At 46.4% G+C, this 15337-nt stretch overlaps 1 protein-coding gene across 1 annotated transcript in view; it reads right to left on the bottom strand.

Annotated features, from left to right (window-relative positions):
* FRMD4A (FERM domain containing 4A) overlaps nt 1-15337 on the bottom strand; it is a 218322-nt gene that overhangs the window by 98337 nt on the left and 104648 nt on the right. Inside the window, exon 3 of the mRNA XM_058804516.1 lies at nt 1200-1294. Coding sequence (XP_058660499.1) covers nt 1200-1294 — 95 coding nt within the window. The remainder of the gene's footprint in view (nt 1-1199; nt 1295-15337) is intronic.

Genomic DNA, 15337 nt, shown 5'->3' with positions numbered 1-15337 from the left:
GCTCCCTTTGCTAACCCAGATCGGTGCTCACCCAGTTATTCCTGGAAGCTCCAGGGGAGGCTGGATGTCTCTAATTGCTGACACCTCCTCATTAGCTTCCCTTGCTCTCCCAGGGGAGCCCTGTGCCCACTCAGCTGAACTGAGAGCTGGGACTTGCTCAGCTGCTCTCTGGTTACAGTTTGAGAGGTGCCCTGTGTCTCACCTGTGCTCTTGGGACTCTTAAGGGAACATTTTTGTCTCCTAGGGTGCTGTGGCTTCCCTGCATGGCTTTCCTCAGGCAGCACCCACTGAGTAACTTGCTCTCTCCAAGAATAAACACAGTGGTAGGAGCAATTTCCTACTCCTGCTTTGTAAAAGGCAAGTGCCTCCTACTGTTTCTCCTTGGAGGATTAGTCTCATTAATTTGTGCTGGGTTGGAGATCTACAGGGCTGAGCTACTCATTTCAGTGAGCTGGGATGGATTCTGGGATCTCCTCTGATTCAGGTCCTGGCTTCTGCACATGCCTGTTGCTGAGCATTCCTCCATCCTTGAAGCTGTGTCCTGAGATGGCCTCAGGCTGCCCAAGGCAGGTGCTTGCCAAAGGAATTGACTTTAGAGGGGTGATTGCTGCTGAGCTGAATGCGGATATGTTTGTGCAATTATCCTGCAGCCTCTGATTACCCGATCCTGAATCATTATTCCAGCAGATAATTTACATTTCCCTGCCACTTCAGCAGGAGAGAGGAACTGGCTCGTGACAGCAAGACCGCTGACTCAGCTCTTCTGGGGACACAGTGTTGGCTTGAAAATCTCGGTTTTTTAAAATTATTTCGGTGTGGGAAGTCTCTTCCTGAATAACACACAAAGAAAAAACCTATTGCCAACCAAGGTGTCCATACAAGACACAGTCCATATGCCAAGGATGGTGTAACTCCTGAGAGAAAACAGCTGGAAAAATGTAACAGGGTGGTGCAGTAGCACTGAGGGGTCACAGTCTGGGACTAATCATAGCCTCTGGCAGACCTTTAATGTTTCTCTGGTGCAAATTTTATTCTTGTAATTTAATCTGGGGGCAGATATGGCCTGTCCTGAGACAAAACCTCAAATTCAGTGGTAATTTGGTCCATGCCTTCCTAGACCTTGGTGTACACAGTATTTCTACAGCAATATTTTCTGTAACCAAGAGCTGCCTCTTAAGTCTGTGATTTCTCACACTTACGTTTCATCTGTGAATGCAATTCCAAAGTACTCCTTCTCCTTCAGGTTGAAATGAGATGCCACCAAGTCAAGCAGCTCCTTGGCCAAAAGCTTTGGCTGAAAAACAAAAATGAAAGAAAGTGATTAATGAGGAGAATTGGATAGAACTGCACTGTGCTTGAGGAGGAAAACACTATCCTTGAAACTACTGCACAGCTGTTGCTTTTATGTTCCCTCTGGTGTTCAAGCTAAATCTGCAAGGAACATTAGCTCCTTGAAATGAGCAGTAGTTTCCCTCCTAGGTAAATACTAAAAACCTGGCAATTCTGACCTATTCAGCACTTAATGTCTCTGCAGACAGATGATTTGCTGCCTGCCAGTGCTCGGATCTACCAGGACCAGCCCGCTTCTGCCTCTCTGATAATTTTACTTGTTAAAGCTTCTTATCAAGGGCCTTTGCAAACACAATTCAGACACCCACTCTCTCACACGCAGCACAGATATATGCCCATAACACTAAGAAAATACATAGTGCCAAAAGATAGGATGTGATGGGGCCAAATGAGAAGTAAATGACAGAACAAAATAGTTTCCCATTCACTATTGCTTGTCATACAGAGATAAGGATACATCCTCAAATTTAGACACTTGGATGGAAAGACAGGAAAGCAGCACACACTTTCAAAATACTCTTTGTAAGACAAAAAAAGCCAAGCTCAGAGAAGCAGAGGAAGGTTCATTACGGCTTTTTCTGCAAAACCTTAATTGTCTTTTAACTCTAATGTGTTCTCCTGATTCTATGAATTTTCATCTGCTCTGCTGGGCTCTGGTTCTTCCAACCAGATTTCTGAAGCCTTGGCAATAGCACAGCTCTCATCCTGTCTCTTGTAGGAACAGGGGTACGAAGGATCCAGATACTGAAGCCTTGTAATAGCCCCAGATGCCAGAGCTGCAATTGTTCCAGCAGCACTGGCACAGCTGGGGTCAGAGATCCCAACAGTATTCCCTGGTGACCACTTATAAGGATTTGGTCTACAAATCTCTGTGCTGCAAACCTCAGTGAAAATAAAACTGTCTGCAGGCTTGACTGCCCCAATGAGTCTGCCAAGCAGCTGAGTCAGTTACCCCAGACATGAACCTGTTGTTAAATGGAGGTGAAATTATAATGCTGTACAGAAAATGGATGGCAGGGACATCAGAACCCTGCTGTCCTAATCAACTGCTCTGTCGTATAAACCCAAACACACCTATAGTAGAAAAAAACCTGATTTGTACCTAACTTTCAGATTCATAAGACTCAGACTGTCTGAAAATGTCCCTAAACCCAGCACTATCACAGTACCTGACACAGCTTGGACAAACTTACTTCTCTGTATATTTCCCTGGCATTCATATGAGCATTACAGCATTTTCTACCCATCCTATGGGGACATCCAATGCATGGGGGGTTTCTAGGCCATTCTAGCAAAGAAAGAAACAATAGCTGGGCCTAAATGCAGCCCTGGCTTAAGGCTGCCTCTGAATGAATATGAGAGATGTTGCTGTGTAGGAGGAACAGCCTGGCAGATAAAAAATAGGTAGGATGCAACCAGCTTCGTTTTAATTCCAAGTCAAATTTCTCAGGCACAACCATTGGAGGCTCTGCTATGACAACACTGTGACTTCACTGACCTTCACTCCTGAACAAGCTCCCAAATGGTGCTCAGAGATGAATGGAGCAGGCATGGGACCATGGTCAGGTCCCCTGTCCCCTTGAGTCCATTCAAAGACCCAAGCAAGAGCACACCAGCTACACCAGACTCACTGGGGGCTCCTCAGGTACTTCCCTCCTGTCATTGTGCTGGGTGGGATGGACATTTGCAGCATCCCTGTCTCCTGCAAGATGAGCCTCTTTATGTCAGAGCATTTTAAGGACAAGCTACAGTTTGACTTATGATATACACAAATATTATGATGAAGAGGATGGCAAGACTGCCACGTGAATTCAGAGATACACGGGCTCAGTGCAGGTAGTTACTGGGGGCATTGGGTGAGTTTTCAGCTTAACAGCAGACAAACAAGCACAAACTTTTAAAGGAGAGAGAAGAAGAGGGGTTTGTTTCCTGCTGTCACTGTACAGTTTGAAGCCTTGCTTTTCCCCTTGCCCAAGGTCTCTGCTCCTTTCTCTTCGGTGTGGCCCAAAATTCTCTCTGCACCAGAAAGGGATTTCTTCACAGCCCAGGGCTACCACTAGAGGAGGGGTGGGAATGCATGGCAGGACTGACTCTTCCATGGCCAAGGCCATGGTGGGGACAGTTGGTGGAGGTGAATCCAGGCACCCCCATGCTGGAGTGTATTGCAGGCTGAGAGCTGTGTGGCTGTCACTGCCTGGTGCCCAGTGCTCTGTGTGACTCAGTTATTTGACAAATGAGCAATTGTGCTGCCAAGCAAGGGAGTCAGCCATCAGTGAGCCATCAGTCAGCCTGGCTGGGTGTCCCACCTGAGAGAGCAGGGGTGGGAAAGAGTGGTGAAACATCACGCCTCAAACACAGCAGAGTTTTCCCAAGCCTGGGTTAAGCACATGGAAGTTACAGGTTGAGATTTTGCAAGAACAGAGCAATAAACAGTTGATGTGTAAGAGGCTGCCCATGGACATGGGGAAGGTGTGGGTCCCTCTGCTGCAGTCAGACAACACTGCCACAAGGGACACTGGACAAGGGAGAAAGTCCCTTCTGCTCTTCAGTCACATCACAGAGAAGTGATGCTCAATGTCCCTTGCCCCATGCACTGATGTACCAAGAGAGGAGCAGCACCCATAACCACCTGCTTTCACCCACCCACCCCAGGATGGGTAAATGCAACATGCTGCTTCCTTATTCTGCTGAGTGAGACCAGGCTGAAAAAGCCAACAGAGGTGGTCAGCATGGTGTGACAGCTTTCCCATGCCTAGTGCCCAGAGGTGGGTGCTCTTCTCCCAGCACAGCCCCCTGAGGCTCAGCAAGGGCACGATTTCCAGCACCCTTGCAGGGGGGCCTCCTCCAAAGCCTGTAGTAGCAGATAAGGCAGGATAACCCTTTGCCTTGCAAGATAAGGGAAAAGAACAATAGATGCAGACCCAGCACTGGAGTGGTGCCAGGTTAGTTTCTGGGCCAGAGTCCATGAAGAGGCTTATGGCAGTGAAGTTAAGCCCTGCTAGTCCCCTCCAAGATTACTTTCCACTCTCCCCTTAAGCTCTGCAAGGTTACTGTCCTTTGCAGTGGAATGACTTGGGTGTCCTCCCAACACAGACAGGCAACCTGAGTGTTTGGAGGGGAGGAAGGTGTCTTCTCCAGGTGGTAAATACTCCTTGAGACAAATCTGCCCAGCAGGGATGAGGCAGGACAAGGCAGCCTGGCAGAAGCTGAGCCTGTCCTGCTGTCTCAGGAGAGAGCCGCACGCACGCGGGATGTTCGCAGTTAATCTTCTTGCCATCCGCGATGGGAACGGCTGAGCAATGACCTCCTTTCATGTGAGCTGAGCAGACAAAGAGCTCATTAGCAATGCCTGTGGCAAGTTGTTTTAATTCATTATTAATTTCTGGACTTCATTTTCCAGAGGGAAAATTTTGCATTAATAAAACTTCCATCACAGACACATTGAAGGAGATGGGGACTGGTCTGTGAGAGCAGGGAAATCAGTGGAAAGTGGGTTGGGACCTTGTGGATTCAATACAATTGGATGGTCAGCAAGATGTATCCCATAGAAATAAATCAGGGTAACAGGTGGCATTCCAAGTAGAAGCTGAACCATGTCCTCAATGATGCAGAGCTACAGACCTGGACTGTGTTGCCCTGGGAGCTGCCCAAGCAGGTATGGAGACCCCTGTGCATCTGCTGCTCCTCATCCCCTTCCTACCTACACCTTCCTGGCGTCCTCCCTGTAAGCTGTATCACAAAAAGCAGCCTGTGGGGCTGTCACAACTGCAGCTGGCTGGCCTGAACTTGGGCTGGGGAACACCAGGAGAAATCCTTCATCTGGGCTGGTGAGGGCTGAACATGCTTTGCTGGTGGGGTAGGCTGCCAGAGCAGCATTACACAGCCAGGGAATCCCCTGCTGCTCCCTCCTGCTGTGGGACCCTCTTTTCAGAAAGGCATGTAAAAAACAGTGTTCTGTAAATCAATTGCTATTGTTACTAGAGAAATCAGCAGGGACCCAGTTGTAGTCCGAGCACACTGGAGCTGTGGCCCTGGGGAAGAAGAGTCTGCTCCTGGTAAGTTCTTACTTCTGCCAGGAGGAAAGGCTGAGGGACCCACACTCCTGTGTATCCAAGTCTCTGGCACAGACACTGGCCATTTATTATCCAAACCCTGCCCCTGAGGCTTCTCTCTATGGCAGTAACCTGAGTGCTTTCCTAGCTCTGGATCCTTACTTGTACTCCCCAAATCCTACTTCAGCCTGGAACAAGTTACATTTTTCAGCCTGGACTTCCTGGACTTGCAAACGTGACATTTTCTATACAACCTAACATGTCAGGATCCACCTGCCAAATATGATGGCACCAAACCCTGTCCAGGGGATCCCTGATACAGCAGAGCAGACAACTCTGCTGTGAAGTCAAGCCTGACTTCAGAGCACTCTGAGGTTTCTTCTTTCCCGCTTGGAGAGCAGAGATGGACTCATTAGGGGCTGCCTCCTTATTAGCAGAATGACCCAGACATCCTTCGCTGCTCCCTGGGCCATGCCAGAGAGGCTTGTCTGAAATGGTAATGCTGTGCATCCACAGAGCCTCAGCAGTGAGGAGCACAGTGAGCACATGGCTGGGGCTCTTTGCAGCCCTGCAGGCTTGAAGCAGTGAACTCATTCCCTCCTTGCCCTCCAAAACAGCTGAATTTTGTTCAAATAATGACTTAGAGGAAAGGGAGAGCTTTATTAGTGGTGTCAGGAGGTGGCAGGGAAAGGGCTGAGCCTTAGTAGCAGCTCTGTGACTTGAACTTGCCATGAAGAAAGATGATGAAAAAGCACCAAAGGCAATGCAAGAAGGTCTATATGGGATCACACTTGGCTGACACTCCAAGGGATATCTCCCTGCAATTCCCCATTGCTTAAAGGGCCCACTCCACACCCTAGACTATAGGTACAGCCTGTGCTAGCAAAAACTACACCAAGAAAATGTCAATGCATGCCATGTCCTAGCTCTGTCTGTATCTCCTTGCCTCTATTTAAAGGAGAACTCAGCACTGGCAAATTAACCACAGGGGATGAGTCTCTCTTCCATGCACTCCAGTTATCTCTGCACAGAGGCACTCTACAGGTGTCTCTTCCCAATTAGACACGATGGCAACTTCCCTGAACAACAGCAGAGCACAGAGAGCACTGAAGGCAAGAAGGGAGGGGAAGGACAAGCCTGGCAGCTCCTTGGAAAAAGGTAAGCTGCATGAGGAATGATGACTCAAACTGATTCAATGTGCAAATCCCAGAGTTTCATGGCTCTTTGATGTATTTATTGGATGAGTTCGTATTAGCATGAGCTCATTCATATGGGCTGCTGTACCCACTGGGTGAACAGGCTGGGCTCTGCTCATGGGACACCTCCCCAGTGCTGAAAAGTGGAAAAGGAGGACATGAGATACAGGTGATGCAGAGCAAGACCCATTTGGTACCCATTTTGGTGCCTCCTAGCACCAGCCACAGTCACTGCCACACAGGTTTAGTGATAATACTGGCATGGTATGGACATGTGCTAGCCACAGGATGGGAGGAGGAGGAAGAGGGCTTCTGGGGAGATGGATCTCTTACAGACTGGGAGAAGCCTGACACCAAGCTGTAGGGAAGGGATGCCATCCATAGGGACCTGTACAAGCTTGAGGAGTGGGTCCATGGGAACCTCATGAGGTTCAACAGGGCCAAGTGCAACACACAGGGTCAGGGGAACCCCTGGTATCTGGTATTCCCCAGAAATAGACTGGGCAATGAAGAGATTGAAAGCAGCTTTGTGGGCAGGGACTTGGGGGTACTGGTGGATGAAGAGCTGGGCACGATTCTGCATGTGCAGCCCAGAAAGCCAAACATGTCCTGTGCTGCAGCACAAGAAGCATGGCCAGCAGGTTGAGGGAGGTGATTCTTCCCCTCTACTCTGCTCTGGTGAGATCCCACCTGGTGTGCTGCATCCAGTTCTGAAGCCCTTAGCACAGGATATATGGACCTGTTGGAGTGGTTCCAGAGGAGGGTCACAAAGATGACCAGAGGGATGGAGAAGATCCCATCAGAGGGATGGAGCTCCTCTCTGTCTGACAGAGGCAGAATGGGCTGTTTCTGCCATTGCGGAAACTACAGCAGAAACACAAGCATTCCAGTATTAAATACTCAATATAATTAAAAGACAATGTTACTGGGATTTGAGCAGAGCAAGGAACTCTGGAATCATGTGTTCCCCCAGTGGAAAGACAGACTGCCCACTTTTGGCAGAGAAGCATGTTTCTCTATGACAGCTTCCCATTAAGCTTAGAAATGAGTGAGTTATAGAGAGAGATTATCTATCCACAGTCCAGCAGTGCCATGAATAAAAAACAGATGACATGGTATTAGCAGCTGCTGGTATGTCCCTAGAAACTCAGGCACACACAAAGTATATTTCATTGTTTTATTAACTGTCAAACAAGCCCGTCTGTTCCCCCTCCCCCTTGTCATAGCTTCTCCCTAATTCTCTGCAGCAGAAGGTTTCTGGGTAATGTATATTTCCAACATATGGACAGACAAGTGCCACCCAAATCCACGCATGCTGAGCTGTGGAAACCAGGTACCCAACTCACACCATCAATGCTTCACTTATTAAGGTTAAAAACACTGCTACCATCCACTGTCTCCTTGCTGGAGGGACTTACAGAGCAAAATAGCACAAGAATGCAGAGATGAGACACTGCTAAGCCAAGTGCTGCAATGCTCAGCACTGATTTTGTGCTATAGCCCAGCTGTGGCCAGGCACAGGCCCCAGGACTCAAACCACTGGGATTTAGCTGTGAGCAGGTTTGGTTTCTGCAGGATAGACTGTGAAGTGTGTTTAACTCAAATCAGCCTCTCAAGTCCTGTTGATTTGGTCAAATTTTGCTCAACATTCAAAGGCTGAATGTTTGAAAAACGTATTTTTGGTGGCTTGAGTTGGGGAATGTGTGCGGTGTGGTGGCCAGTCCATCAGCAGGAGAGGTGAGGTGGAAAAGGAACAGTTTGCATGAATGCAGAGCAATTCCTCCCCTGGCTGTGCCCTGGCAGTCCTACCAGGCAGGGAACAGGGCTGCTCCTTGGGCCTGCTGGAGCCCTGGGCAGTGTAATCAGGAGGAAATGAAAGTGCCAAATGCTGCCTCACGCACAATTCTTCCCCTCCACCGACTATCAGCATTTGCTAATGAAGTACACTCCAGGTCCTCCCCATGAATTAGATCATCAGCTAAAACCAGCCACAAGCCTATGGTCCAACAGCACGGAGATAAGGGCAGTAAAGAAGCCCAGACAGGCCCTGTGTGTCCTGACTGTTCCTCTGGGCATTGGTACTCACTGGCAGCAGCCTTATCTGCTGAAAGCCAGCAAATGCTCTATCCTCACCGTGTGCAGAGCATTGCCCCATGACAGCTATGGACTGTAACTCCTTCCCTCCCCTGCTTCTTCATACACAGAGCACATAATTCTTTCATGCAGGGGCCACTGAACTGTCCCTCACTTGCAATTCTCCTCTTGTCAAACTGGGTCTGCCAACAGCTCTATCATCCTCTTGTTTAACCCCTTTCATGCACTTCCAAGAAAAGAAAAACCCAAAGTCACTCCATATAATGTGTGAATACCCAGTAAGAGCCCTTTTGGTAATTATGTTATCTGAATACAGGGTAATAATATTGTACAAAACTGCTCAGGCTAAAGGCTTGGGGCTTTAGGGGCTGCAATTCCCCTTCTGGGATAGATCCTCTATTCCTCAACTCCAAGTTATTATGTCAATTTATGGAGTGCACATAATCAAAGCAGGCTGGGATGTAGTTGGGTGAAAAATTATTCATTGAAATGCAAAATGCCTGGAGAGGGAGAGCCTTATTTTTTATCATGGAACAGCTGAACTCTGTCAGCGTTGGGGACTGGCAGCAGGAGCACTGCTCGTGCTGGCACGGGCAGCACCTCCTTCCCAGAGTTAGATGTTGGCTCTAAAAATCTCTTTTCTTCATTTACATAAGCAAATGAGACAACTTGCCTCCAGCAGCCACCTCGGGAGTGTGGAGGGTGGTGACAGAGTGCCAGTGACGTTTTTTCTTGGAAAGTCAACACCCGCAAGTGTGGGAATTAAGATTTATTAGGGTCAGAGAGAAATAGACAAAAAAAAAATTCTCAAGTTTTCTAAAAAAATCTGTTTGGTAAAAGGATTAGAAACACCCTACTGACAAGTTGCCTCAGAAATATTCACAGATAGCTGCATTTGTGGGTTCAGCTGATACCTGACACGCCATCTCTTATGTCAGAAGGCATTGCTGATTCTCTCTAATTCCCCCATATATTAGCAATGGGAATCTGCTTAAATAACTTTGCAGTCACAGAAAGCAAAAAGCATGAGCTGGCCAAGTCTGCATGGCAAATTCATGTCAAAACCAAAATGAGAAGCAGTTGTTGGGATGAAGAAGACACTTTTGGGTCTCTAGCATCCCTCCTCCCTTTCTTGTCAGATGCAGAGGCAGCTGCACTCTTCCCCCATTCAGAAGGGGTCTGTGTCAATGCCCAGTGACCCCATTCCTCTCTGTTGCCATCTGTGTGATCCCACAACTCCACCAGAGTTTTCAGGTGACTGCACCCAAAGAGGGCAGCCAGCTGCAGCTGGTACTGGACAGGAAATCTGCTCCATGCTCAGGTCTTTCTTCCATCCACAACAAAAGCCTTAGCACTTCCCTCTTCCCTCCCTCAGCCCTCTGCCCACTCCATTCCTTCTCTCTCTCCACTGGGAACAACTAATTCCCCAAATATATTAAAGAAAGAGCCTGGCTGATGTGTTGAGGATGGCAGAAGGAAAACCCCAGGTTTGGGGCTGGCTCTGGCTCTGATCTGATTTTTTGTCCATAGACCTGAAGTACAAGGAGATTTGGTGCCTTAGGGCACTACATCCCACACGAGAATCTGGCTCTCTGTCTCCTGCAGGGCTGGGGAGAGGGAAGGATGCTGTGCCTGGCATTCAAACTGATGTCCTGGTCTGTCCTGGCTACATGGGGTGCCAGCAGGAGCAGCACACTGTAAAGGATTTCTGCCTGGGATCCCTTAAGAGTTTGCATCTCTGGGCTGTGCAGTCTGGATGTGAAGGCTTGATGCACATCCCCTTGTTGGAGTCTCTGTGCCAGGTCCTGTGTCCCCCAGTGGCCCTCCTGTGTGCCAGAGTGCTGATTTGTGCTTGCACAAGCAGTCCTTTCTTCACAGCATTTCCAGAGGAAAGTGGTCAAAATCCTCACATATCCCCCTGGGATATTTTTCTGAGGATGAGAAAGATCACACAGGGTAACCTCCTGTGAGGACTCAAGCCACCCTTGAACTGTGGCCAGGAGCAGGAACTGAGTGAGATGATCTGGCCAACCACAGGAGCAAAACTGGATTGGAAGGGAAAGCAGAATTCTTTTTTGGAGGGATTTGATGGAAAGTGTGGAATTCCTTATGCTGACTGATGTAAAAATGGCTTTTGTAGCACTGCCAAAGTCACTGCCAGCTCATCTAATCAGCCATGAAAACATCACTGAAGCAAGTTAAAAAGTTGCCCCAAGTCAATTTGCACATGCAACTTTTAGTTTTCTTTATTTAAACTTTCTAGATTTGATTTTTGGATTATTGTAAGAAACAGATCCTTCTTCTATTATCTTTCTTTGTGTTTCTCCCAAATCCTAACACAACATCAAATCTGGTTTGACCTTTACAAGACATTCCTGAAGACAGGCTTGGCTGGCTGCTTGCTTCACTATGTGCTTACTCCAGCAAATACTGTGTTTGCAGGAGGTGCTCTTAACTCCATGAGAAGTTTCATGGTAACATCGGGAGCTGCATGCTGTGGGTTAATACAGTTTTAATGAAAATACATCCCAAATTTGACAGGTTTGATTGATTGTTTTTAAACTTTTAGGGAATTTAGAGCAAACTTATGAGGCACTAACTCAGAAGGACTGGTGCAAAGAAAAGGTACTCACTTATGTGGACCCAAACAAGCAACTTTCAAGCAAATTCAGTTCCTTTAAAGCAGAAGAAAAGCCATTCCCATCTATGATGATCAGATTCACGAGCCCTTTAAATCATCCTCAATGTCTTGAACCTATTAGTGATCCATTTGGTAGCTTCCCATCTCCTCATACATGAAGCATCTACGAGATTGGTATGTATAAATGAGAAAAATATGGATGATAAATCAGCAGAGCAGAAGGAAAATACCCCCACACAGGAGGACTTTGCACTGGCTTATGGCCATCACTTTCATACAAGCAGTGGAGTGAAGCATTTGTGCTTTAAAGCAAACCATGACTTTCAGGATCATTGTGGTTTGACTTCTCCCACTCCACCTGATCTGCAGGTCACTGGGACTGGGTGTTTGGCACTGGGATCTCCATGGTTTACCAGCACTGGCTATATCAGCACTGGTCACCTGAAGAAGGCCACAGCAAATCATGATCCCACAGCCTCAAAGCAGCCTGGGTAACCAGGCAACCCTTTCTTCTTTCCCTCATCCTTGCAAAGAGTCAGAAAAGTCTCATTTTTCAACACAAGGGCATTTAACCTGTGGATGATGCCACTGCAACAGAGATGGTTTTCACTGTCTTTATCTGCAATCAATTTAAGCAAGCAATGATATTACTGAGGCTAAACATATCTCATGGTTTTGTCACAGATCTGGGGGCTCAGCTGTTTCACCTTCCTTTGCACATAAAGTGCAGCAGTGACGGATACAGAGGCCAGATTAGATGGAGCTCTCCAACTGGAGATTGATGCTAAATTAATACAAACTGAAGCAGCTCAAGATGCTAATTGCACATGCTGGGGAGTTAAGAGGGTTTGTGTGCAGGGCTTTGGTTCAAACCCTTGCCTTAATGCAAAGAAAAAAAGACACAGATATGGCATTCTGTGCAGCACTCTGGGCTGGAAGTGAGGTGGCCTACTTTAGGAAAGTATGTGACAAATTTATTCAGATAATCAGCATTGTAAATATTTGGCTTAAAGGATTTTGGGTCTTCATGAGTATTTGCCTTTCAGTTTCTGGAGATGTGTATAATTTTGATGTCACTATAGGACATGAAGCAACACGAGTGCACACACTGCTGCTCTTGAGGTGAAGAAAAAGGGAAATTTATTTTCTGACTCCAACATTTATAGATTTCCAAAACTGAAGGATTGGAGGGTGAAAGCGCCACCTCTCCCATGACACTGGACAAACCAACAGTCTATCCAATTTCTCCTCCTCCATAAAAGAATGCAAAACAATAAGTTATTTACAGAAAGTGTGTGAGAAAGTTTGCTACAAGAATGTAAACATCAGAAGGCTTAGAAAATCTCAAAAAATCAGGGCGACATTTTGAAACAGGGTAGTCAACTGCTGCAAGAAAGTCAATTGTGTTTTAAATCATCTGACTGTATCACATGTGGCAAATCAAACTTTGAACACAAAGCCAGCTTCAGAGGCAGCTTTCTGGGCAGGAATCCATTTCACACTCAGCTGACAATGGGGCTTGATAAGCACTCAGCCAGTGTGAATAACCAGGTGCCTTCTATATATATTTCGATTTGGTGGTGTCTGTTAAAGTTTTATATCACTGAGAGATTGTTGGTATTCTTTTAAAACATTAAACCTACCTTGACAAGGTCAACAACAATTTCTACAGAGGTCAGCAGCTTTATTTTGAAATATTTGATCATAATTCTATCAAACATTAAAGAAAGAGTTTGGCTAGGGCACATAATGAAATTGGACAGCTCACACAATCCATTTATCTTTTCGACTGTAAACCTCTGAAGCGCTCTAGTTCATCCAGTTTCAAATCAACTGTAGAAATGTCCATCTCCCTTCATGCAGCCTGCAGAAATTGGTGCTTGGAAATGCTCTTGATCTGTTGTTGATGATGTGGAAAAGGAAAAATAATTTCCCAAGACATACTAGCTTAGCTGCATTCTTATGTTCTGTTTGCTTTTTAAAAATCTCTCCTGAATGAGGATGTTTATTTCCATCCTCTCTCAAAGCCACTTCTTTATTGCTGAAAATATTTAGTAAGTTAAGTGAATGCTTATTTTTGTAGTACATTTTCTAAACACATTAAAATCATTTATTTAAGAACTCCTCTGTTACCAAACCTAACGTTAATAAAAGTAAATAAAGGAAATAATAGTGCTAGGTCGGATGCCTAGGATTAAGTCATCCTGGTTTATTTTACACACCAATTGTGAGTGCAGGGAAATGAATTAAACTTAACAAGATCTACATCCTCATGTGCTGAGACTGGGGAAGGAGAATGCCTGCAGAAGCAGAGTGGGTACATGGGCTGCATTCATCTTATCTGTACTCAGGAATACAGTCAAAAGAGCTGGCTCCACCAGCAGATTCTCCATGCATCCAGCAATGTTGGATTTCCCTCCCCTAAGGAACTTGTGAGCTGAAGCTTATTGGCCTTCCTAGATATTCTCATCAGTTTAATTATCTGTGCTATATTAAGAACATACCACAATGTTTTGAAGCTTCTGGCTTAACACGCTCAAATGTAAATCACTCTCTGAAAATTCTACACATCAGACAGACAGTTCTTCCCCTGGGAAGGTCAGGAGGGAGAGGCTGAACTTCACTTGCCAGATGTTGGTTACATTGCTCATTGCCTGATGGCAAAGCTCAGATGTTATGGAGAGTCAAGTGGTCAGGTAAGAGAGAAATGGAGTGGCCAAGGAAGCTGCTTTAACCTTGGAGTCAAGTAAAATTGTGCTGCATTGTGTAGGTGCAGCTCCCAAGGCACAGGAAATCAGTGCTATGCCACTTAGTCCTTGCTGATAGTCTGGCTTCCTGTGCCTGAGTGTTGTCCCCAGGTTCACCAGAGTGGTGGCTGGGACTGGCCCCTGACTCAGCTGGGCCATGGGGCAGGGTCTGATACACCTTGTCCTGTAGGACAGAGGGTGCCTCCACTCTGGATGAGTTTGGGTTTGCTTCTTGAGTCAGCAGAAGATGCAAGATATAACCAAGGATTAGGTTTGTGACAGAACTGTGGTTATTTCAGAGGGAATGGAAAAAATCAACAATTTTCATCTGCAGAAGCACAGAAACTCACCCTGCCTCCAGCACCTCTGCAGTCTTCCCTCCTGAGTCTGTACATTCAGAGCCTATATACGAAGGCAGCTTCAGTGTGTGTCCCTAAGAAGCAAAGTTTTCCATGTCCAGCAAGCCTTGGGACACAGCAAGGAAGCTGCCTGGATCCTCTAGTCTGGTCCCCAGGGCTGTCAGTCACAGCAGCCACCACATCCAACCCTTGTCAGTGGCAGAAGGACAGGGAGAAGACACTTCAAAGAGCAGATCAAGGTTTAATGGGGAAACCTTGGGCACAAGCAAGGTCCATCTCCACTTGTAGATGGATCATCCTGGTGCGCATCAGGGCAGTCAGGAGCCTAAATGGGTCCTAGCAGTCCCCCCCTCCTCACAGCTCTGTTCTAATGCCTTGAAGGCAATCCTGAAGGTGAATGGGAAGGGAACAAGGATGCTGCGCTTCTTTTCCTGACTCCAGGCTCACCAATGTCACAGTGCAACCCCCACAAGTAAAGGAGGAGGTAATGGAGAAAAATTATTATTGGCCACAATTCAAAAGAAAAGAAAGCAAAATAATACTTGCTCACCATAGGAATTACTGGGAGAATAAAAAAGCCTTATTTCCCCTGGTATTTGTAAAAAGAAGTGCTGGTAATAAACCAGTTCTATTATAAAGGAGGAGAGTGAAATGATGAGATAGTGAGTGTTTTTTATTTAAAAACAAAAACAACCAACCAACAAAAAACAAACCAACAAAACCACCAAAATCCAACCCAAACAAACAAAAAATCAAACCAAACCAAACAAACAAAAATAAAACAAAAAAACCCCCAACAACCCAAGCTTTTTTCCTGCAAAGAAAGAACAAAGAAATGAGACAGAACGGTTAGGTGAGAATTCAGGCAGGGTAGAAACTGTTAGTGATAAACAGCTAC

The sequence above is a fragment of the Ammospiza caudacuta genome, chromosome 5 (genome assembly GCF_027887145.1).
Source record: "Ammospiza caudacuta isolate bAmmCau1 chromosome 5, bAmmCau1.pri, whole genome shotgun sequence".
NCBI classification, from domain to species: Eukaryota; Metazoa; Chordata; class Aves; order Passeriformes; family Passerellidae; genus Ammospiza; species Ammospiza caudacuta.
This window is presented reverse-complemented; position numbering and strand designations above follow the sequence as displayed.